General features: G+C 40.5%; 1 protein-coding gene across 1 annotated transcript in view; it reads left to right on the top strand.

The window, feature by feature from the left end:
* The window catches only part of ALK (ALK receptor tyrosine kinase), a gene marked incomplete at both ends in the record, with an annotated part of 320,185 nt that overhangs the window by 197,729 nt on the left and 96,230 nt on the right, over positions 1-26,226 (top strand). The window contains one exon of the mRNA XM_082481002.1: positions 18,290-18,417. Coding sequence (XP_082337128.1) covers positions 18,290-18,417 — 128 coding nt within the window. The remainder of the gene's footprint in view (positions 1-18,289; positions 18,418-26,226) is intronic.

The raw sequence follows: 26,226 nt of genomic DNA, 5'->3' as shown, positions 1-26,226 counted from the left end.
CTTTCTTCCTGAAATGTTTCACGGATTGCCTGGTGCCCTTTAGAGAATGCTAAATAACACACAGAGTGTTTCTTTGCTCTTGACTCATGGCTGTACCCTGACATCCCAGGGGCTGAAGGAAATGGAAAACAATACAAGGCTGAGGCAGAAGGAGTTTACATAGAGAAAGAGTCAGTCCATGCTGACCTTCAAGTATTTAAAAACACTGCTTTTGTTTGGCTTGCACTAGGCTGTTGTTTTGATCCAGAAATGTTCAAAGAATGCCTGTTTTCCAGTGGTCTGCATGTATTTTGGCCGTCTTGCTCTTATCTGTGTGCTTGTCTGTACTCTGCCTGATTCATTGCTTACCAGTGCTGCAGTTCTCCAACTTCCCCTTTGTCCTCCTCCCTGGCTCCTGCTCTTTGACTCACTTGCCAACAGATGAACTTTCTGGCCTGGATAAGATCTGCCCATATTCTCCAGTGCCCTGTTTACAAAAACCTGTATACATTTCAGAGCTTTGGATATTGCCCTTTGCTAACACAAAGTAACAAGAAGAAATAACCTTTTCTGCTTCTTTCTTCCCCCTCTGTTAGTAGAGAACAGTGGCCAGAAAAACAAAGTACAAGGTAAACCAAGCACAGAGCAGAACATATAATAGGGTTTGAAGGGTTTCCCTCCAGGGAAAGGCTGCTTGAGACTTATTAACTTTTGCACATTCAACAGGTAGATGGTTCTTTTGCTTTGAAATTAATTTCAGAGGGGAGCGAGACTTGAAACATTTGACAGAAGCTTCATTAATAGCTCTTGATGTTCTTCTAGCTCTTTGCGTTTTCAAGGCCTACATCAACAGGAGCAAAGCACAGATTACTTCAACATGATAATAAAATGCATTTTCATATTCACGTATCCTGTTTCAGTGCAAGTTAGGTTCATTCAATTGAACCTCTGAATCTATAGCTGAAACAGAAAAATTGAAGATGTGACTATTGAGCCTCCAGTACCGTTGTTCCAGGAGCACCGGTAATTCAGTATGGTTTGTTAAAGAAAACAGCAGTGAAGTCAGAGATCTTTAGCCAGTGGAGCATCTTCTACCTCTCCAGGATCGCAGAATTGTCGAGGTGCGCCTCTGGAAATCACCTAGTCCAGCCCCGCTGCTCAAAGCAGAGCCAAAGCAGGGTATTAGTACGTATTGATAAGATGCCACCTGAGCCTTGTCTTCTCCAGACTAAACAATCCCACCTCTCTCGGCCTTTCCTTGTATGTCAGATGCTCCAGTCCATATTGTCATTATCTAAGATATTCATCTAACAACTGCTTATCAAAGTATCTGGAAGCTGTTCCTCCTCGTGTGACTGCAGGGTTGAGAAATCTTTCTTTTACTGGCAGAATTCCTATCTGAGTTAACTGAAGTGGGATGTTTCATGGAATCACGGAGTTTTCAGAGTTGGAAGGGACCTCTAGAGATCATCTAGTCCAACTCCCCTGACAAAGCAGGATTGCCTAGAGCACATTACTCAGGACCCAGGCGGGTCTTGAAAATCTCCAGAGAAGGGGACTCCACAACCTCCCTGGGCAGCCTGTGCCAGTGCTCTGTCACCCTCACCGTAAAGAAGTGTTTCCGTGTATTTGAACGGAACTTCCTGTGTTCTAACTTGTGCCCATTGCCCCTCGTCCTGTCACTGGGAACCATTGAAAAGAGCCTGGCTCCATCCTCCTTCAACCCACCCTTTAGATACTTGTAAGCATTAATAAGGTCTCCCCTCAGCCTTCTCTTCTCCAGGCTAAAGAGTCCCAGCTCTCTCAGCCTTTCCTCATAAGGGAGGTGCTCCAAGCCCTTAATCATCTTAGTTTATGGAGACAGAGTTCAGGGCTTCTAGCAGAAGAGGGCCTGCCCCATCCATCCATCCTAGAAAGAGCATTGCTGCTCAGACAGGTTACCACATCCACTGCTTTCACATAAGGCTGCAATTTCTGTGAGCCTTTAGCAGAGTCTTGTCCGTTGCATCTCTACTTCCCCACTTTCATAACAAGTGGACATCACGAAGCTTTGTTTAGTGGTGTGTTGAGGACTTCAGAGTGCCTTTCCCTGGCACCTCATGTTCAGGCTCAGAGGACTACATTATGCGATAGTGCTCTGTTAAAACACTGAGTTTTAAAGTCTTGCTCTTTAAAGTCTTGTTCCAGAAGTAACTACATTATGCTGGTATATCAGTATGGTGAAGGGAATAAAACTGACTTTTTGTTTAGTCAGAGTTTAGTAAAATTGAATTTGGATTGTTTGTCCACTCGATTGTATGTGGTTGAACAGAAATTCCCTCAAGGGAGGAATCTCTGTGTGTGTTTTTGAGCCAATTCCGTTATTTTCTGTATAATCATTGCTGTCTGAGAACTTAGATGTCTGACTAACAAAAGTTATAAGGCAAGTTCTTGAATTTACATGGTTCGCATCAGCAGGCATGAAATGTAATACATAGATTCACCGTTTCTCTTGTTGCAATGGAGCGATGATTTACATGGGACATTACCTGCTTGGAAATGAACATTTTGCATCCACTAACCGCCTCAGGATAGAGCCTTGTCCCTGTGAAAGTAGGAGGGGAGAGGAGAAGGTGCCTAAATCTTTTTTTCATGAAGTAGAAATTGAAAAACATAGAAACAGCAGGATAGGAATGCTGGAGTTGCTTGTACTTGGCATACTCTGAAAGGGGTTTGTTCACATTTGCAAAGCAAAACCAAAAATCTGGAAGGCTGAAACAGAAAATGACCAACTGCAACCAAAGCATTTGCTGCCTGTTTGCTCCGAATGTGCAATTGGCCTTGGTCTTTTAATTAGAATCTATAAAGATGGCTCTGTTCCCTACCCACCCTTGGGCTTCCAGGAGCGCTGAGTGCTTAGGGCTTGTGCTGCTAATGCTATAATTGAAACAGCTGCTCTGATCTCTTAGTACTTTATTCATTCACCTTCGAAAACGTTGATGGATCTGTGGCATGTTCTGGGCATTTTCTGTAGATGTGAATCTCAAATGCAGCCACTTGCTAGATAGAACTAATGAAGAGAATTTGCTATGGCTTTTAGTGTGTTGTCTCAGTTTTTAAAAGGAGAAGAAAAAAGGAGGGGGGTGAGGAGAAGGCTGCTCTTAGGCCATAAAGCTCTTTGGACTAAATTCACTTTCCCTACAAGACCAGACATCCTAATTCTCTGTTATTCCCAATGACTTAAACTACAAGTGAATGTAAAATATTACTAGGCCAAAAGGTCATTATTTTTACATTCTGCACTGATTTTTAAATTAGCGCACACAGAGAAGAGCCTCTGGGAATTGTGCATTAAATGAGCAGAGCACTGGGAGGGGTCCACACTAATTCATCACGGCCCCAGGCCCATGGTTGCTCTGCAGCCCCCATTTCTCTCTTGCCTTGGGTCTAAATTGCTGTCGCAGTCCTTGTTAAAGCCTGAAAACTTGAGGCAGCCAGCAAAAGCTCAAGTATACCCATAGCCTGTCTCGCTATACTTTCCTTTACCCGTTGTTTTTCCCTATCCTTGCATTCAGTCCATTTCTGAATTACTGTCTGAAAAAGAAGAGTTCATCATCCTATCAGATGAATGTATTTAATCAGCGGAAAGTCATCCTAGTGTGGGCTAATGGCAAAGTTGGGATGTGGCCGGCAGTGGCTAATGTGGATGTATTTGGTGGGGCTGAGGCAGAGATGGAGTTACTGATGAAAATGCAGTCACTTGACTGCTCTGATAGAACTTTAGCGTAATGGCGTCTTCCTTCCAGCCCATTGCTCAGCTCAGCATATCCTACAGACTCGGGCAGCTTTAACCTCCTTCTGACTAGAGTTCGGTATATGCTGAGGCAGTTTACCCATGCAAAAAGGGTTGTGCGGGAGCATCTGAACTCTTAATTGCCCAGAAGCTGGTTCACCCAAGAACAAGCTGAAACTGCATAAAACCTGTGAGCTAGGCAGAGGCAAGGGCTGCTGTGGTCCATAGGCTGCTTTTTATTCAACAGTATTGATTGGTCTTGGCAGATATGGAGCCTGAGAGCTTTGTGGTTATGTTTGTTAGGGAAAATTAGAGGTCATTGTGAGACTTCGAGAGTCAATAAATCTAAATTTTGATGAAAAAGGCAAAATTTTACTCTGAAGCAAGTACTCGGGCAGCCCATGCGGGAAAGCAGTGAGGGAGAAAAGAAAGGACTGGAAATTTTACTGTCTTTCCCATCAGCCTGCAGCATTCGGATTATGGTTGTATTCTGTTCATGAGGGGAGGAACAGCAAGGAAACGGTCTTAGAAAATGGTATATTGAAAAATTCTCTCGACGTGATGTGAAACAGATGATTAATGTCAGGAAATGCAGTCCTGGTGTTGCTACCCAGTTTATACTGCCTGTAGGTGAGCTGACAATACGTACAGATCCTTTGCATGCCTGCAGCCTTTGCTGTCCGAAGTGCTCAGGTTCATATAGCAAAATTCATCCTTGTTTAGATTTTGATTTATGTATTCAAAATAGGGTTTTAAGTCAGACCCTAGGAATGGTGCCTAGATTAATTTGACCTTTTTCACTGAGCTGAGTATTGTTAACTAAATCAAGCCTTACAATATCCTGAGGCACCAAGTATACCTTTTTATAGCTAAGTTCACAGAAATGTCACAATGTTTCTAAAGTCACACTGGTATATCATAGCAGGGACCTTTTGCCCCATTTCTGCCTGTGAGAAGGAATCATGGAATGGTTTTCTTTCCAGTCTTTGCCTAATCCAGGTGAACTTGCGAGCGAGACTTGCGCTTGGAGGCTGAGCTCGTGCTTCTGAGCTTTCCAGGGTGCTGCAGTGGGTGGTCTCCGTCCCAGAATAGTGTCTAAAGGCAAGAGCTGTCCCAGCATACGTTACTGAATTGCAATTACTGATGTATGTCATTTAAAAAAAAACAAAAACAAAAACAAAAAAACTAGTTGAATTTGAAAAACAATGTAATGTGCTACTGAGATGAAGAGCATTGGTGTGACTACTGTGTTTTGGGAGTGCGTGAAAAGGCCTAGGTATTTTCTTTATCAGCACACACTAAAGACAGTCATTGGGTTTTCATGCTGTTTTAAAATCATTGTTCAAAAACACCTTCAATTTCATTGGCAATGTTAACCCAAGGAAATTAGCTTCTTGGTTTAGGTACCTTTTTATTTGTCTGTGAGGAGCCAGTAAATTATGCTAGAACATCTTGTGGAGTCTGTTTTCTATGCGTGTTCCTTGTCAAGGCTGTTCTTATTTATGCTTAAAGGAAGCGTGTATGCCAAATGTTGAGACTAACAGGCAAATGTATGCTGAGCTAAATAAAATACCTCGGCACTCCAAGTTCTGGGAAGTTGAGATCCCAGACAGTGGCTTAAACTTGTACTTCCAGGCAATGGCAGATGTGGTCAGCTACTCTTGGCTTCCCTCTGGATGTTCAGCATGGCCTGCTACAGTTCTCTTTCCCAGAAACATCCAATACTAAACGAGGGAGATTAGATCAGTGGGACAGAAACAGGCTCAACATGTGTGGCAAAAGTTAGACTTGACGGTAGGCAGCATTTCTTCTATTTGGACCTACACAACAGATGTTATTCTCGTATATATTCCAAATGTGGTAAAATAGCAAGGACATTGTTGTCAACTGTGGTAACATTGCTGTGACTGCTGCTATGTTGAAAACTGTGCAAACCTCACTTTCATGGTGTTTCTTTCTCTTTAAAGTTGACATTTCAGTTCTTAAGCGGTACAGCCTGACTTCTAACGTGCCGTTTGCTCTGATGAGTAGATGCGAGCCTCCCAAGTTCCCTTTCTTTGAATACACAGGCCAGGTGATTGGTTTAGTCACTCTTTCTTTTTTTTTTTTTTTAAATATCTTTCTCCATTCAAAGTTGAGTTGTACAATTCAAAGGTCCCTTTCCCCGACAGGGTAACTCTTATAATATCTGTTACTTAAGCAATAATGGGCACAGCCTTTCTGCATTCCAACCATGATCTTTCCCCATTCAGATCCTTCCTAATGAAAGGATCTTTCAAAAGTCTGTTTGAAGGAAGCAAATTAAATTGGAAGAGGAAGTTGTTAATCAGGAAATGCATCTTTTGTCTTCACCCCTGAAATTTCCTTTCATGCTACCCCTCACGTTGCTTATGTATAAGACATCTTCTGTATTGTACAGTTTTATGGGAGACGTTCCACTTCTATTTATTTTGCACCATGTTTTATTTACCTATTTTGCACTGCATATGGCATGCCCTATGCCCGATGCGATCATATACATACATCATATACAGCAAAACACTGAATAGCTGAAATTATGGGAAAGGTGGCATTTGCTAAGGATTATATGCCAGCCGTTTTGGTTTCTGGGAATCTCTGAAATCCAGTCAGAATATTATTTTCTAAACAGAGCTTTTTATGGGGTTTGACCTGATGAATGGGGTTTAGGAGCCTCTTACAGGAGGTTAGGGACTCTCTTGTAGCAGGCAGGAACACCTGGAGTAGATGTTCTGTAAATCCCAATGAACCTTATGACCCAAAGTCCTTTATCTGGTCCTTAATCTTTCTTTGGATATATTGATACCTTATTTTGAAGTCTAGGTTATTAAAGCTGCTTTATAATTGCAACATATCCCTAAAGGGTACAGAGTTAAGCACAGCTGTTCTCTGAAGTAAAACGTTCCCTCTCATCCACTCTTTCAGCCTTTGAACCTAAAATCTTTCATGACTTTTATTCCACCATTTAGATGGTGAATGGGCACAATATTCATACTTCCTTTTAGCTGTGTCGTGAAAAGCCATTGCTGAGTGCTGAGGTAAAAATCCCAATTTATTTGGTCTCCCAGACACGGCTATTGAGAACTCAGTTATTTCAGAATACGTTGTCACTAGTCTTCTCTTTGAAAAGACATCCTGTCTTTCTGAAGCCTTGACTGTACTTGACTGTAATTAAGATCAGATTATTTTTTACTTTCAATATTTAAATAAAAAATGAAAACTACTATTTGGCACACCTAAGCAGTATTGTACGTTGGGTTGAAAGGATGGAATTTCCTTCTGATCCTCAAAGACAATTAAGTTACTCCCTGAAGCATGAAATTTAATTACCCTCATCAGAAGCAGCATGATGCAGTGGATTGGGACATAGGAATAAGAATCAGAAATTTTTATCTCTGATCCTATTTCTGCGATCTAGTTATTGACTAAATGAGTCATACAACCTTCCTGTGCCTCCTTTTCACCCACCTGAAAAATGAGGTGTTTGATTTCTTTGCAAAGGGGCTGTGAGGGTCTGTATAAGCATCTAAAGTTGTAATGGTTTGTATGAATGCTAAGTGTTCCTGGGATCGCCATGGTTTACATGCTGCCAGCAGTTATTGCGATTTGGTTTCATACAGTGAAATCTCATTTTTTTGGCAGTGTTAGCTTCATTAAAGAAAGTGTAATCAAGCTCATATGCAAACAGGGAGAGGACTACAAGAGGAGGTGACACTAAAGAGCCGTTGTGCATCAGAAAAGTATGCTGAGCTGTTGTTCTTTTCACATCAGGTTTGATGCTACATCTCAGATTTAATTACGAATTGTAGTATCCCAGGAGTACCTCCAACCGTCTACTTCTCAAGAGGTGGAAGAACATTCCACCTTGAATGGTTTAACTGGGGAACAGAAAGGACAGTTCAGTGCCAGATGAACATATTCCTCTGTTGTTTAGCTCTACTGTATTTGCAATTCCAGTAGTCTCCTACTGGAGCGATTAGTCATGTTATGTCAGCAGGGAGCTCCCACAAAAAACTCAGAACTGTTTATTAGATGTGATGAAGTGGCTAATTAAAATAATTTGTTCTGTCATTTAGAAAAACAACGCTTTCTCGTGTCTCAGCCCCACTTGGCCAACAGAGCTTCTGAGTAGATGAGTTTCTTAGTGTGCCTGTAGCATTAAGTTTACATTTCAGAATGGTCAGTAACAAAAATCATCCTATAAGTATCCGGATTACGCTTTCCACAGCCATTTTAAAAAGGAAAACTGAACTAATAACCCTGTCATTTAGTGGGTTACGTTCCAGTACAAAGGTGCCAGATTACTCTGTTGGAAAGATGTTTGCCCACCACCGTACAGCATAATTTCATTGTCTGTCTTTGAATCCCTCTGCAGTTCCAGTGGTCTTTCTTCCAGGGCCTCTGTCTGTATTAAATTCCATTAAAAGATTCTCATTTGTAATCACAAGAATTAGATTTAATTGTGAGGCTGCAGTTCTTCAGTTACTTACCTGAATCAATTCTTTACAGAATTCAGATGTAGTCTTCAGATTTTCAGAGCAGGGAATTTACTTTCACCAGGTTAGTAAAGCAAAATCTTTCAAACAGTGATTTTTCTAAGAGACACTCATGAAAGAGATGCAAAAAAAAAAATTAATATTTTTAACTCTATGGAAGTTAACAGGAAAGTATATTTTTTCTGTAGGTTTTTTCTTCTGCCATTTTAATAAATTTTCCTATGTAGAGTAGTTGTGTTGTGGTCTTGTAGCATGCTCTAAATACAGGAGGAGGATCTACTACTAATGAAACTCTAGTGACTTAATTGCAAATTTTCATTGTTATCCAAGAATAAGTATAACATAAAAATATCCTTTGTGGGCTACTTGTGTCTCACTGAAACCTAAAGCAATTTCTGCCATATTGCAGTATCTCCACAGTTGTACAGTTCTCAATAGATTAGCTGTACAAAAGAGCCCAGTGTTGCAATCCTAAAAGGAGGGTAGAGTTAGCTTCCTTCCTAGTACACGTGAGGGGATACCATTCCAAAATCCTGGGGTCTCCTGTTGTAGGCAAGGTGATTACGCATTGCGTCTGACTCATCGGTCAAACCTAGCAGAATTACAGACCATTTTCTTTGGGGGGTGGTGGTGTTACTAGTTTTATCTTAAAAGCATTAAATGAGTAAAAGGAAATAAAATAATTACAATTATTTAATCTTTTTTATGGCAAAACTTTTGTGAAGCCATCTTCTAAAGGCATTTTGTGGGAAGGGCGGGGAAGTGTTCTTGGAACCGGTCACAGGGATTTTAAAGGTCTGATCCAATGACACCAATAAAAGTCTTAAACTGTATTTAACCTACAACTAGCAGTTACATCTTGCTTATGCAAAAGGCCATAGGAAATGGTAGAAAGACAACTGGCATTAAATCAATAGAGGAAAATGTATACCAGATTTCTTTCTCTTATTAAGTGGAATGATACATAAGCAGAAGAGTTAGCATTGCAAACTTTCTGCTTTGCACATCAAGAACTATCTCCTTCAATGCTAAATAATCTTTTGTATTAATATACGGTAACTTGATTTGTTTCCATTTTAGAAAGTAGATCCTCTTCAAGACTATATCATCACGCATCGAATTCAGGCCATGATGTCTTCTAAGTAATTTTAAGACTAGTAAACTGAAATTAATTTAAAGTTGATAATTAAAAGTAATTGCAAGACAGTGTATTGTTTTGTTTGAACACATGAGAAAAGAGTTTAGACAACCTCCTATGGGTTATTTTATTTTTTTCTCCTTCTATCTCTTAGAATTGTATTGGCGTCTTCTTGAAAACATTTTTTTGATTTTCTGTTTACTGCAGCCTGAAAAGACCTAGTCTGGTTCTTTCTTCATGCAGTGCCCATTAATTGCTGAAGCAAAAGAAGGTCTGGAGCAGTACGGAGGCAAGATTAAAACCTGTTATAAACTCCTGTATAATTATGCAATGGCACACAGGGAGGAGAAAGTTATGTTCTTCCACCAATTCATCTAGTAAAGGGGAAAAATTCTCTTTTGGACACCTACTGATAATTTTTAATTCTGCCCTTATCGAGGTTTCATTCTTAAAAATCCACAGGTGGATTTTAATGTGAAATAATTCTGATGCAGCTGCTATTATTGCCATTTAATATTGTAATTCCCAAAAGTTCGCTGAACTTTTTACCAAAGAGATAAAACTAAGTCCTTGCTGAGATACGTTGCGTTTTTCTACCAGACATACCATAAGTGTTGGTAACAATAGGAGTATTTTAGATGAGAGAGAGCCTGGACCTGGAGAAATAAAATCACACTGTAACTCATCTTAGGTATGAGGAGTCTGTTAAATTCCACTTTTTTTTTTCTGTGGCGAGTAGAGATGAGAGCACAAAACACAGCTTGAATTCAAAGAGTTTTTTTCTTAAGGAAGCGAGATAGTTCGAAGTTCTTGTTTTCCCTTGGCCTCCTATTAATAGCTGCTGGGAGCGCACATGCTGAATGGTAACCCAGAGGAGCCACGCAGCTCTTCAGTTCCTACACCACAGTTCTAGTGTGTTCAGCCCTCATTTACTATATAGAAGGCGATACAATTTAAGGGTCAGTTCTTTGATTTTTGCTAATTGTTTCTATATTCTTTCTCATATGTTGAAGACTTGCTTTCAAATTGGCCTCTACATGTGAGAAAGCAGTGGCTTGATCGGAGTCAGGCTGGGATAGTATTCTGGGTGAAACTTAACTTATGCCTAAGGGCTGGTGCAAACAGACAGTGCGCTGTACTGAAGACAGAGGTGGCAACACAGGTGTCAGGCTGGCTGACGGCACAGAAATTAATTCTACCTTGCAGATGTAGATGGATGTCTGGGGAATGGTTACAAAGATGGTTGCTATACATGGGATGTAGACCAAAGTCCCAAAGCTTGCCGGAATCAAGCATTTTGAAACCCCTCTTTAGCAGGATGAAAGAGCACCAGTGAGTATGTGTATGTTAATTGGATTCAAAATCATTTATCCATGGAGACAGACAAATGCAGGATGCAAATGTTCTGGTTTGAGATTTTCCTTGAGAGTTCTGGCACCTCTTTTTTTTTTCTTTTTTTTTTTTTTTTTTTTCCTTTTCAATTCACTGCCTCTAAGAGAGCATCCTGACTTGTACTTGCAGTTAATCAGTGCTGGCATTACCCAGAGGAGCATGCAAAATGGCATCTAAAGCATTAGCGTATTGATTCGAATTAATCAGTAATGCATTCCTTCTGAAGCTACATGCTGCGTGAACAACCAAAGAGTGTCTAAAATATAAATATATCTCAGAAATTAAGTTTCCATGAAAACTGGATTATGACTTCTGCAACTGGGTAACTACATGTGAAATAGGAGCAGGGGAGCAAAACCTGGTACCTGAAAAACTGAGTCGTGGGTGGGACGTTTAAGAAAGGTTAGATTACAGAGAAGTACTGTGGCTTAGTTCAGGATCTAACACCTAACCCTTGCAGGGCTGTGCGAGGCCCAAGGTGGTTTCTAGCTTACCTTCATGTAAAGGAGCGTGAATGAGTATACAGAAGGTCGTTTGAAAATTCAGCCCTTGTACTGTGTTTGGGTTCTGTCAGCAGTGTTTTCTGTTTTGGAGAAGAGCAATACAGCCTCGTAAGAGAAACTCTGGGTGTTGCCCAGGCTTTCTTTAAGCAACAGATTCTGTCTAGATAATATATCCAGGTCTGAACTTGTCTGAAGTCTGAAAATATTTGGATCCAGGATTTTGAGCTATTCTGTCACTGAAGACCATGGTGTTACTAGTTTCTGTCTAAATGTATGTATGTTGGAGATTCTAGATACCTGAGACAATTTTTTTCTTACTGTAACTGCAGGGAAGGTTCTGTTGGGTGGATCAGGCCTGCTGTATCAAGTCACTGAGCAGTGCCTAAACAATACAGTATACTTTGTTGCTTTACAGCATAAAATATTTAATAAAAATGTTAGAGTGTGGTCTTTGTTATTGCTTGAGGCAGTATCTAGAGATATCATCATGGTTATTATGGCCAATGTTGTGGTAAAAATAGGTTTTGATGTTGAAGGCTGTGCGGAGATGATAGCTACGTGCACAGTAACTGATGCCTTTGTCCTTGCAGTTGTCAGCTGACCAGCCTGATTCATCACTCTGTAGAGTACTTGGAGGTTATGCAGAAGATAACAGGAGCAATCTGTTATCTACTGTAATTTGCTTTTGGGACTTAAGTTTCACAGAATTGCAGAAACCACAGAATGGTTGAGGTTGGAAGGAACCTCCGAGATTGACATCTGCTTGATGCAGGGTGAGCTACAGCAGGTTACCCAGAGCTATATCCATTCAAGTTTTGGATACCTCTTAAAGGATTGAGATTCCATAAGATTTCTGGGCAACTTATTCCAGTGTTCAATCCTCCATAGAGTAAGCAAGTTTTCTCTTGCGTTTAAATGGAATTTCTTGTCTTTCAATCCAAGGAAATGTGCCTTGTGCATGTCTGTTGTCCTTTTTTTGGATACCACTGTCTGATTCTGTCTTCTTTCCATCCTACCATAACATATAAACATTGATAAGATCCTTCCTGAGCCTACTCTTCTCCAGGCTAAACAAAACCATTTTTCTCACCCTCTTCTTGTATGTTGGATGTTCTAGTCCTTTAATCATCTCTGTGGCTGTTTGCTGCACTTATTTCAGTAATTCCATGTCTTTCTTGTGCTGGAAAGTCTAACACTGGACCTGAGGCTCCACATGTGTCTACCCAGGGCTGAAAGCGGGGAAGAATCACCACTTTGATCTGCTGTTCCCAGTGCAGCCCAGGAAGCTATTAGCCTTCCTTGTCATTGAGGAAACATTGCTAGCTTATGTTCAACATTTTGTCTACCAGGACCGATAATTCTTCTTCTGCAAAGCTGCTTTCCAGCCTGTTTTGGTACATGGGGTTGTTCTTCCCCAGAGGCAGCATTTTGCTTTTCCCTTTGTTGAACTTCATGAGGTTCCTGTTGGCCCAAATTTCCAGCCTTTCAAGGCTCCTCTCAGTGGCAGCCCAACCATCCTGTGTACCAACCACTCCTTCCAGTCGGGCTGGAAGCTTGTTAATGGTGCAGCCTGCCCTATTATCCAGGTCATTGATGAAGACAGAAAACCTTATTGGCCCCACTATTGGCCCAGAGGTATACCACTAGTGACTGGCCTCCAGCTCGACTTTGTACCGCTGATGATAACCCTCTAAGCCTGACAGTTCAGCTACTTTTCTGCCCACCTCACTGCCCACTTACACAGTATGTACTTCCATCAGTTTACCAGCGAGGATGGGATGGGAGACAGCATTGACAACCTTGCTACAGTCAAGATAAGCAACATCCACTGCTCCCCTCCTCCACCAAGCAGCATAGAAAGGTATCAGGTTGGTTAAGCACAATTCCAGTATGAGGAGGGTCCACATGTGGTATTTCCCCATCTGTCTCAAAAGGTGACTGAAGTAGCTTTACTGTTACCTTGCTAAAATGCTTTCTAAAATTAGAGTCATAACATATAGGCCACTAATAGAAATTTAATAAAGCTACTACTAATTAACATCTAATGCACATCAGTTATGCTGAAGTAGGTCTTGCTGCTGCCAGGTAGCCTGTAGTACAGGATCTGCAAATGATTATGGGTCTGTTAAATCATAGAATCATAGAATGGTTTACGTTGGAAGGGACCTTAAAGATCACCTAGTTCCAACCCCCCTGCCATGGGCAGGGACACCTTCCACTAGACCAGGTTGCTCAAAGCCCCATGAACACCTCCAGGGATGGAGCTTTCACAGCTTCCATGGGCAACCTGTGCCAGTGCCTGACCACCCTCATAGTAAGAAATGTCTTCCTAATATCTATTCTAAATCTACTCTCTTCCAGTTTGAGGTGGTGTTCTACAGGGTGTTGCGTGGAAAGGTCTGGAGATTGGAGTCCCTATTCTGCCATGGAATGATGGCAGAATTAACTCCCATTGGAATTTGCCCGTAGGGGTCTCTAGTGACCCAGCAGCTATTTTTAGTGTCTGTGATAAATCCACCAGTTAGTGTCATCTTTAGCTCATTTATTTTCACGTCTCTGAAGAAAGAGGCTGATACTTGGGATTTCTTTTCACATGAATCTTTGAATCTCAGAAAACCTATTGTAGGAATTTGTACGACAAAATATGAATATATTTTGTAATGAATCTGGACTTGAGTGAATCTGCCTTTTCCAGTCTTGCATTGCGGTGATATAAAATACCTGCTTGGCAACAGCTCTGGGAGTTAATAAAGTTTCTGTGGTAAACTATGAGAGACCTGAGAATTTCAAACTAAAGTTATTGCACCAGTAACTCAGAAAAGCAATTCCTAAAACTCCTGGCACATTTATCCAGAGGGTTAGCAGTAGCACAGAAATGGAAATCATTGTTGAGAGCCACTGCGTACTTGGAATTAAAATCCATCAGTCTTCTGAAGCTGAGGAGAACGATTTTCATGACATACAGATACTTCTGTATTTCATAATCAAAATTAAATCTATGGTGGTTTTTTACTCTATTTGTAGGGAAATTCATATGCTCTAGTCCCTATAATATATGTAGCTTGAGATGACAGAAGAAATAATGCACGCAAAAGTTAGGCATTTAAAATATTCTCTGCTTTATTTTATTTAACTTCAGTAAAAGCAGATTTATCTATTTGGTGGAGGGGAATGCCAACATCCCCTTCTCAAGCACAGAAGTTGGAAGATGAGATATGGAAATGAAAATAAGTAAACAAAAAATGAAACTTAGCAGTCTAGTTTCGCTCTTCTTGCTGGAAGAGGAGGGAGGAAGAAACCTAGTAAATCATTAAAAAGCAGCATTTGCTTTTCTGAGTTGCAAGCTGAACTGCATTAGGTGTCCACAGGGTCTTTAAGCAGCCCTTGCTTAGGACTTTTCTTTAGGTACTTAACATACCTGTTGGCAGCTTCCTTGCTTGCTGGGAATTCTGTCCAGTTCAGTGGAGCATAATGACACCGTTGTGTCCCTGATGAGATAAACAGTGCGTCTGCCTTTGGAGCAAAGAGAAGTCCCTTAGCTGGTAGCAGTATAGGGTCTGCGATTTGGGATTGATCCGTCCTTATAGCAGGCACAAGTGATGGTTGGTTGGTGCAAATGTCATACACGTATGTTGTTATATTTCCTTTCAGAAGTGTGTCTTAACTTGATAACATCCAAATTCTGGCATACTTTTGGAGAAAGAGGTTCTTGTTATGGATGCCAGATAAACTGTGTAGTTTCTTTTGTTCAGAGCTTCTGTTGCAGCAGGTTCCCTTCCCCAAGAAAAATGTGTTCTTGTGCACAGCTCATGTACAAGCACAAACCCATACACCAGGCAGGGATGGGGGTACTTGATCTACCAGGAAACTGGCGGATGAAGTTGCGAAGCTGCTTTCCATTATATTTGAAAAGTCGTGGCAGTCTGGTGAAGTTCCCACTGACTGGAATAGGGGAAACATAACCCCTGTTTTCAAAAAGGGAAAAAAGGAATACCTGGGAAATTACAGGCCAGTCAGTCTCACCTCTGTGCCCAGCAAGATCATGGAGCAGATCCTCCTGGAAACTCTGCTAAGGCACATGGAAAATAAAGAGGTGAATGGTAACAACCAACATGGCTTCACCAAGGCAAGTCGTGCCTGACAAATTTGGTGGCCTTTTATGACAGGGTTACAGCATTGGTGGGTTAGGGAAGAGCAGCTGATATCATCTACCTGGACTTAGGCAAAGCATTTGACACTGTCCTGCATGACATCCTGGTCTCTACATTGGAGAGCCATGGATCTGATGGATGGACAACTTGGTGGATAAGGAATTGGCTTGATGGTCGCACTCAAAGAGTTGCAGTCAACAGCTTGATGACCAAGTGGAGATCAGTTGCAAGTGGCGTTTCTCAGGGGTCGGTACTGGGACCAGTGCTGTTCAACATGTTTGTCGATGACATGGACAGTGGGATTGAGTGCACCCTCAGCAAGTTTGCTGACAACACTAAGCTGTGTCGCGCGGTTGACATGCTGGAGGGGTGTGAGATGCCATCCAGAGCGACCTGGACAGGCTTGAGAGTTGAGCCCATTTCAACCTCATGAAGTTTAACAAGGCCAAGTGCAAGGTCCTGCACATGGGTCAGGGCAATCCCAAGCACAAATGCAGGCTGGGCAGGGAATGGATTGAGAGCAGCCCTAAAGAGAAGAACTTTGGGGGGGTGTTGGTTGATGAGAAACTCAGCATTAGCCGGCAATGTGTGCTTGCAGCCCAGAAGACCAACTGTGTCCTGGGCTGTATCAAAAGAAGCGTGGCCAGCAGGTGAAGGGAGGTGATTCTGCCCCTTTACTCCGCTCTCATGAGATCCTACCTGGAATATTGTGTCCAGCTCTGGAGGCCTCAATACAAGACGGACATGGACCTGTTGGAGCAGGTCCAGAGGAGGGCCACAAAGATGATCCGAGGGACAGAGCACCTCTCCTGTGAGGACAGGCTGAGAGAGTTGGGATTGTTCAGCCTGGAGAAGGCTCCAGGGTGACCTTATAGCAGCCTTTCAGTATCTGAAGGGGGCCTACAAGAAAGCTGGAGAGGGACTTTTCAAAAGGGTGTGTAGTGACAGGACGAGGGGTAATGGCTTCAAACTGGGAGAGGGTAGATTTAGATTAGATATTAGGAAGAAATTCTTTACTGTGAGGGTGATGAGACACTGGCACAGGTTGCCCAGAGAAGTTGTGGAAGCTCCATTCCTGGAATTGTACAAGGCCAGGTTGGATGAGGCTTTGAGCAGCCTGGTGTAGTGGGAGGTGTCCCTGCCCATGGCAGGGGGGTTGGAACTAGGTGATGTTTAAGGTCCCTTCCAACCTAACCCATTCTGTGATTCTATGATGAGAAAACATTTTTGTAAGGGCAATGAAAAATGTGTTGCCTCTCGCCCATTATGTCAACTAGAAATAGTTAATCTTCCTCAAACATGCTTAATGTTGGTATTTGAAAGAAACTTAAGGAAACCCAGGAAGTTTTCGTTCTAATCTTTTAAAAATTGCAGCTGTAAAAAGCATTTCCTAATAGATATTATTAGACCTCTGTTGTCTTGTTTGGCTCCAGCTGACCAGTTACAGTACGCTACAAAGAGATCTTTTTTCCTTGGTGCTGCATTTTTTTTTCCTGTGACAGAAGTGATGTGAAGAAGTGGATTGCTAGTGACTGAGTGGCTTGACAGAATCTCTGATCTGGACAGTCTGTGGTCACGTTTGTGGTTAGTGAGCAGGCACTGAATAAACTGGGGTGAAATGGGTAATGGGCTCTCTATTGCTGCCAACGTAATACACACCTCTTGGGAAGCAGCCCTTCACAAATGGTGTCAACAAGTGGTTTTACTGGCAGCCTATGCCCAAGGATGAAAGGTGAAATGGGCCAGAGCATGTTATCATACAAATATTTTATTCCTTAAAGTTTTCCTTGCAGATCAGAATTCCAGAATATTGGGGAAAAGACAGATACTTGTATTTTTACTGTCTACCTTTAGACATGTCTTGCTGGACAGAACATTTGAAAGTTAGAGAGTGGTGTGTAAGAGGAAAGTTAGAGAGTGGTGTGTAAGAGCTCCTTGCGTGCTCTAGGAGTAGTTCTTGTGTGGCCTGGCAAGGTGTTTCAGGTGGAGCAGCAGACCCCACTGATCAGAGGGGAGAAGGTGGACATTCAAGATAGCCAGGCCTTGATGTCTTCTAGCATCTCAGAGGGTAAATTTAGCTCATACAGACTTTTTGTTCTCATTTACTCTTGGTGACAAGCACACTAAGTTGAAACACTCCTGGAGTGTGGATGTTACTTACTCTCCAGGGCTGCTAATCCAGTTCCTTAGCTCCTTGATTTACTTGGTGGGACATTGTTTGTTTTCTTGTTTGGGAGGTGGGGGAGAGGAAGTGCGAGAAGGAGAAATGGCATGTGTTAGTTGTAGTGCTTCGAGCACGTGTAAATGCTGCAGCCAGCTACATTAGAAGCAAAATGTGTGACCTCAACCAGCGACGCAGTGCTGGGATTTAGAGCTATTGTGCAAGCCCTGGAGACTGCCTTATTGTCTGAGTGACTAAGAGACGTTGCCGGTGAGAAGCAGGAGGAGTGATATTTAGAGGGAGTGTGCGTGTGCGCTACAGATTTCACAGCTTGCTTTGCAAAGAAAGTTAGGCTTCTTTTGAACAGCAGGCAGACATCTGTGAGAAATCCAGCAGCATGGAAGTGTGACACAAGAGAGCAATAAGCTATTATTTATCTGAGTTTTCCACATCTTAGCTGGGTGGAAATCTTGGTGCTTAGAAGCTTGCCTTTGCAAAATCCATGGGAGGGAAAGGCCCCGACTGTGGGGCACCATGAGGGGACTGAGGGCTGGGGTAGGAGGCACAGTATGACTAGCCACATGTGGAGCTGCCGCTTTGGGGGATTTGGTCCTTGTAAAGTAGCCTTTCTTACCTCTCTTCTCCTTTGTTCTTTCCTCTCGCTGTATGATGAGACCAGATGGGTGTTGCTTCAAAGGAGAGTTGGACATCTAGAGAAACCATTTCGGATCTCACTGGAGTATGTTGCTAATGGGAGCAAGAGCGTAGCGGCTGTGGATTCCTTTGCAATGAAGAACTGCAGTACAGGTAACATAGAGTATTTTATTGCTTCTAGCTCATAGTCTTTAGATACCTTTTTGGAGACGAGCATGGTTTCTGGCTGTTGCAGAACCTTCACAGAATGACAGCTTCTCATCAAATAAATCATTTAAATGAAGAAATTTTTTTTAATGGCGCCTTAGAAGCTTTTAACTTCTAAGGAAACAAGTGGTTTGTTGTTTTTTTGTTTTTTTTTTTTTTCCTTAGGAAAGGATTTCTAGGAAAATTTCACTTTGGGAAAACCAAAGCAGTATCCACCCTGGCTTGCCAAATGCCTATCCTGATAACTTCACTTTCTGCAGCAGAAAGTAGCACAGATGAGTGGTTCCTAGACAGATAGCTTGCAAGCTGTCTTTTTGATGTTCCTGATAGCAAATTTCAGGATTGTTTTTTTAAACAACCATAGAAAACTTGATTCTAACAAAGTATGCTTTTCTTAGGCAATGTTCCAAAACAGTTATTGCTGAGTAACCCCTAATAGCTCAATGTAGTACATGGAATTTTAATAATGGGCAGTCATAATGGGGGTTACTTTTTTAAATACAAGCTCCTTTATCAATCCAAGTGTGTAAATTTAGTGCTTCATGCCAGAAGCAGCTGCATTTTAGTTCTATCAGCTTTATAGAGCTTGTGAATCATACTGAAATCTTTAGGTGGGATGTCAGTGAAGAATATTATTACTTATAGCACTTAACACATTACCTTTTGTCCATTTTATTTATTTGGAGTACTGCTGAGTTCAGCTGCATGTTCTTCTTTTCAACCTGTCTGGGACAGGGAAATGTGCTGGAGAATATACATTTTGGTTATTTACATTGCTCTCCACAAAGACCAGTTGTACTAAGGGGCTTATTACACTGTGTGTATATAAAGGTGATCTCTAAGCTCCAACAAGGAACAGCCTGACATTGTGCAGGGCATCTTCAGATAGAATGCAGCTGTTCTGCTGCTGATGTACAAAATGCATCTTGGTATCTCTTGAAGGCTGAAAAGAAAGTATTTCAAATCCCCAAGACAAAAAAGTGAATGGGACTCAAGTCATTCAAATACAGAGTGCTTTGGGAATTCATTGCAACAAATTTTATGACAGACTACAGGAGATATTCAGCTCTCATGAAGGTACATGAATTCTTCCCCTGGGAGCGCTTGGGGGAGAGACGTAGGTGATGGACAGTCAGGTGAGTGAAAGGATAATGTTGGCTGAGTGAGCTCATACCACTACTGGGCATTGTTCTGCGGATGACAGATGTCAGTTGCTGAGGCTATTAGGATATATTGTGAGCAAAAGAAGGAACAAATCTCCCATTTTGTCTGCAGATTTGTAGCAGCTGGCTACTCCCCTGCTCTGCTTACAGGACGCGGTCTATGAATAATATCACCGGGGAATAAACCCACTTGTTCTTTTTTCAGTTGGTTGAAACTGGTAAGCCTTTTGCACACAGCTGAAGATGTGTCCTTTTACGAGAAAGAAGGTGGTGATGATCAGCCAAGGGTGGCACCTTAGGCTTGGAGGAAATAGGGAAAGCAATAACAAAAGATTAATCTAAAACTAATTTTTCTGTAGCTTTTAGAAGCCTCTGGGCAGCTTAGATAGTTGGATACCTTAATGTCACTGAAGCACCTAAAACATGGGTGAATTTGGGAAAGAAACATCTGAGAAACAGTAACAAGCCTTCAGCCTGATTTTTTCTAAGCCTTTTGAAGACCATATACACCGTTTAAAAACAAATTAACTCACACAGACAATCTTAGGAAATTAGGCTACCAGTTCCATAGGTGGATACAGGTCTGGATCTAAATTATATGCCAACAGGGGCTTAAAGAAGGTAGAAGTTTGAGGTTGGGATTTGCTTTTCAGCATTGGGAATATCAGTTTTTGAGTTCTTTAATCATGGAAAAGATGGGATTTATATTGCATCCAAACTGAAAAAATAACAACCTATTTGGGATTGAATGGGAAATTAAAATAAAAAAAAAATAAATTCAGATGCTGATAAAATTCTGATTTTTTTTAAATTCTGAATTTGAAAATTCTAGATTCATATCCCATCTAACTAAAAATTGTTGAGTGAAAACATAACTCTATCTTTGCAATGTCTTAATTGCACGCCACATTTTCCTTTCTTCGTTCAGCGGTGCAGCAGATTAGAAAATCAAAGTGATTTGTCACTTGAGTACCTTCAGATTTCCCAAATCCCATCATATAATCAGTCTTGATTGAGTTAACTTGATAAAAAAACCTGGAAGCCCTTACAGATTGAGGAGTTTCATTTGCTTTGGTTTTTTGGTGGGTTTGTGTGTGTGCTTGTTTTGTTGTTTTGGTTGGGGGTGGGTTTGTTGTTGTTGTTGGGGTTTTTTGTTGTTTTTTCAAAGGCTCAGGATTGGCCAAAACTGTATTTAGTTCATCTTTTATCATTGTTGTAGTTCATCAGTACCGTTATTCTCATGCACTTCATCCTGTGGCTTTAATTCTTTAAGGGCTTGTTAGCACTTGACATGTGCTAAGTGCCTTTTTTTTTTTTTTTTAACAGAAAGTTTTCCTGAACCGTAGGATTAGATTCCAATAAGAAAGCCCCTACAGTCAGTAGAAAGGCTGCTTGGACTTGTATAGGTTTTGGATCAGGACAGTTAACGGGTAGTATTGTCCATCATCCTACAGCCAATTGACTTTCAATTACTGTGTCTTAAATGTGGCACAGGTTGTGTTTGTCAGTGTGTAAAACCTAAACTATTGATTGTCTAGTTTTCTTTCTTACAATTTACAATTTAAATAAGTGCAGTATCCAAAGCAAAAAAAAAAAAAAATTGCAGAGAATATTAATTTAATAATATCAGTTAAGAATTTGTTCCTTCTACAAGTAAAGTAATTGGTACAGTGGCATTTTATAGTTGATAGTAATTTCTAGTAATAAAAATAGAGTTCATTTCCTAAGTAACGTATCGACTTATTAATGATATTTAATGGGTTTCTTACTGAATTTTATTGCAGTTGTAAATTAATTAATTTGCTAACTTATTTCCAAAAGTCTTAATTAAAGTACTTAATAGTGAGCACAAGTAAATGACAAGACATTGTTTTACTTAGCAATGTTCGATTTACCAATTCTAAGTAACTTTTCAAGTAAGGGGCATGGAGATCAAATACTTCCAAAACGTGTTAAAGGTTTAATGATGCTCTGAGGCTGTTAAAAGCAGTTATTTCAGACACACAGCCTGTCCAAGAGGAAGCACTTAGCTTTCAAGTTTTCAAGCTCAGTAAGCAACATAAAAAACATATTTATTTTGGAGTGGGGAGAGACTGTGTGTTGTTGATTAAGTTAATGCTTCTGTCTACTCAGCAATAGATTTTTTCAGTAGATGCTGAAAGTACATAGAAATAAACTCATTACCTTCAGACCTGGTAACTAGTTAGTTCTGTAATGATCTCATGGTTATAATACACTTACAAAAGTTGAAGTTAAGATTGTTGTGAAAGCAAAATCCCTGATCCAAAACAGAGGACCTCTCAAGAAAGGAAAAAAATTGAAGACCTGAAAGTTATTTTACTGGGAAAAAAGATAGTGAGGGAAGAGTAAGAATACAGACTTGCAACATGTATGAAAAAATATGAGCAACTGCCAGAATTTTTCAGGATTCCGTTTGATACATAGTGTAGCAACAGATTTATGAATCAACTGCAGGAAATCAATAAGGGCTTTCTCCAAATAGGATTACTTATGTATCTGTATCATTACTGAAATGATGGTGGTGTGTATTCAGACAAAACCTGAATATGTATCATTTCAGTTTTCCCACGTATGCTCACTTTCTGCAGTTTGTCTTACAAATTAATTTGCTGACAGGGTGTTGTGGTTAACTGAACTTAATGAAACACCAGTGAGCCCCTTTTCAAAATGAGTTCTGGATGCTTCCTACTGGAAAATTGCCTAGAAAAGTTAACCTCTTCCAAACTGAGAACTGAAATAATATTAGTGTATCTGATAGAATTGTAGAACAGCCCAGGTTGGAAGGGACCTCAAAAGATCATCTGGTCCAGCCTTTTGTGGGAAAGGAAGCCTAGGTGAGATTATCTAGCACCCTGACCAGCTGCATCTTGAAAACCTCCGGTGATGGGGACTCCACCATGTCCCTGGGGAGCTTGTTTCAGTGATTTTTTGTTCTCACTGTAAAAAATTTCTAGTTGAAGTCCCACATGACACGTTTACAGCTAATTTAGATGTTAATTATTAATTCTTTAAAAATTTTATATTACTTTTAAGTAAGTTTCACTTGAGTAAAATTGCAAGATGTTTACAGAAGACTTACGAAGCCACTAACTTAATAGTGTCAGTATTTTTTTTAATAATTATTCGCGTAGTTGTAATATGGGACAGTGGAGAGAAGACATGTACCTTCAGTGGAACCAACGATGTCATCTCAAATGGTCTGGAGATCCACCACTGCCCAGAAATTTAGGGGAATGAGAACAGTTGGTATTGTGCTGCTGTTATAAAATTGAAAAATAGACATTATTAAAAAAAAAAAGTAGAAAAGTAGTCTTAAATTTCAGAAGTAGTTGTCCGTATTTGAGGTTTAGGATCAACATTTACGATAGTACTTAGCCTATCAAGGTCATTTTTGTGTAAGGGAAGCTGGAAAATTTCCTTTGGCATTAATACCATGATTAAGGAGCTTACCAAGCCAGAGGATAGAGCCAGAGTTAATTGAAGTCAATGGAAATTATTCAGTATGTTTGGATTAAGTTCTGAGTATCCTTCATTAAAAAAAAAAAAATAAAATTAGGCAGATTGGCTGCATTTTCCTCAGAGTGGCCTGTGCCATTTATACAGCTCCACTGAGCTGGTTTTCCTGTGGATCTAATTTCACTAAGTAGGAATTTGGAAAAAGAGTTACTATTTTAAGAATATTTGCCTCCAAATGCTTTGGCAACCACCTTCCTCCCCATTCACCTCTGCGCTCCCATGAGGTATGACTAATTATTCTGACTTCAGGTTGTGTGCCAGAAAACCATCTCTAACCTGCTAGCGTTTTAATCCTGTAGGGATCTTGTGCTGGAGAAAAAAACTGCTTTATAGATGAGTGTGGTGGCTGTAGTGAAGTTAAATCATTTTAAGGCAATTCCAAAGTGAAAATTATTTCACTTGTGGTTTGTGCCCATTTAAGTGAAATAAATTTAATGCACTTGTTATGGAGCTTATCTTTGTTTTCATTTTTCATTTTCATCTTTTTAAAATTAAGTTATAGTAATGCTAGGGATAAAAAATTAAGCAAATTTAGTCTTAATATTGCTTCTAGAAAAGGCACAGTAACTCAATTAGTGGTTGAGTAGCTTCTTACAGTAATGAATTAGTGATTATGCATTTCTGCTGCTGACTGAAGAACACCTACTTCTTGTGGAGCCAAATATAGACAGTGATGGTTATGCTAAATAATTTAATCTATTTAGAACATTAGTGTACTCACCAAAGGGGAGGGGGAGATGCGCCTGAATACCTAGAGCGTCTGGTTTTCATAGGTCTTTCATGCCAGTATGTTGGTGAATGGGACCTAGCGTTCAGTTGTTTTATTTTCTAATCAACTGATGATGTATTTGGGGTTTTAAGATACGAGGAGGGAGGTATAAAGCAATGTTTTAGATGGTATAATAATGCTCATAAAAGCGGTCTTTAAAATTGATACATTCATACAGAAGGTGGAAAGGCTGGAATCTGCCACAGCAGGACCGAATGCGGGTGTTTCTTAGACAAAGTTAGCTTACCAGAGTGGGCAAGTGCTTCTACTCTAATTCAAAAAAGGTTAGGTGATTTAGGTTAAGAAACAGAAGTCAGAAATCTCAGCCTTTAAAATCCAAAACTGTAATAATCAAAGGAGAAGGGCCTGCTCATAAGAGGTACTGGAAGCTGCTTGAGAGACACTACAAATCCTTCAGTTCCCCTGCAAATGTTGGCAGTTGTGGGTCTTAAGTACTTTTTAACACCTTGAAGAATTGGCCAATACATTATCTTTTTAATGCTGTATATGATTTTTATCCTGACCTTCTCCCTTAATTAAGGCTTATTTCAACAGGGGAGCCATTGATTCAGTGAAAGAAAATGAACTCTGTAATCTGCTTTCCCCAAATTGAACTTATTTTTATTACTATTAATTGCTGCCACTTAGTTCTTGTGATGTTTTAACTGCTTGGATTTATTGAAACAATCATAGGATTCACTATTATCACTTGAGATATGGGGAGGACAATGATGATTTATGGATGACCCAATGATTTTAAACTAGTATTCCTCCAGATTCAAAGATTTATGCAGCCCGATTCTATAGTGCTAGTAGATGACAGTCTACCTCTCCCTTTTTCTCTCCATAATAACCCCCTACATTTTCAAAAGACTGCTAGGCTGTAACAAAGGGCATGCAGAACCTTGATTTTACTAAAACAAAGTCAGAGGTAGTTTTGCTCGGAGTTTTATTTTATATAGATCCATGAAGTTCCCTGTTAGCTGTAGGAAAGGTTTTTGATTTAAACAGGACTGAAGATGTTAAGACCTGGCTATGCAGCTTGATTAATGTTTGTGAATGATTACAGTGGTCTTTGAGAAGAGGTGAGAGACAGCGGGGAAGCTTAGAAAGTCAGAACAGAAGAGGATGATGATCAAGCAAAAAGGATAGGAGTCAGACTGGGTGAAAAAGAATAAAGAGAGGGACCGGTAACACTGAAAACAAATGACAGGATATCAGGCAGGAATAATTAGTCTAGATAGTGGAAATGATGAAAGAGTTTGACCAGTTAGAAAGTGATTGGAATAAACATTTACAATCCAATTAATTAACTAGAGCAATCAAGCTTAATCAGATAGCCACTCAATCAACCAGGCTGAACTAACTAGATGGATAATCTGTTGAACTGGCAAAGAAACCAAGTGAGACTGCGGGAAACTCAGTGAATTGTGAAAATTGAATGAAATGCAAAAGGATTAATCAATTAACTTTTAGAATTATTAAATGCACAGATAAATACATGGATTGTTCAGGTGGAAGCTAGTCCCCTTTTCTGGCTGATTCACCAGGGGCTGAGGGGCATTGATGAGCAAAATAATTTTTGGAAGATGAAGAGCAAGAATGAGGAGAAGATGGGACAAGAAGGAAAGAAAATTTTCTGTGTGCTTCCAGGTTGTAGAAGATGAAATAATGTCAGCAGCAAGAATCTTATTTTTTTAAAAGCCTGCATGAGTGTCATACATACCACTGAGGTACCACTGCTCTGTAGTAATGCAACGCATAGAAGATTGAGAAAAGCTATAATTCCTCCTCTTTCTTTGCCACAATGAAGAGTTCCTAAGATTTTGGCTCAGGGCACTTCTATACCTCAGGGCTTATCTTCTGAAATATTCAAATTCAGCTTGTTTTCTGTGTCTGAGAGGTCTCATTGCAAATCTGCCCCAGTCTTGCTCTAAGACCCTGTCCAGCTCTTCCCTTTTGTTGCCCACAACCTTCCTCTTTCTGCCTTAGGCAGCCCTGCTGGCTTTGTCCTTCTGTTCTGTTTCTGCATGGTCTACTGCAGCCAGCTTTCTTAGCAAACCAATTGCTGCACCAAACCACAGACATCGTTTAATAATTCTGCGCTGTATCTAGTATGGGAGAGGTGTGGCACATTGGTGCCAGCAGTGATGGATACAGTGAAGTAGATGCTCTGCAATAGAACAACTGAAACCAAAAAGCCTTGACCTTGTAATTCCAAATCAAATCCATAATACATAAATAGAAATGCCAACTGACTAAACCCGATGCATTGATATTTCCCTG

The sequence above is a fragment of the Vanellus vanellus genome, assembly GCF_965231255.1.
Source record: "Vanellus vanellus genome assembly, chromosome: 3".
Taxonomy (NCBI): Eukaryota; Metazoa; Chordata; class Aves; order Charadriiformes; family Charadriidae; genus Vanellus; species Vanellus vanellus.
Note: the sequence above shows the minus strand (reverse complement) of the source record. Positions and strands in the feature narration are given on the sequence as shown.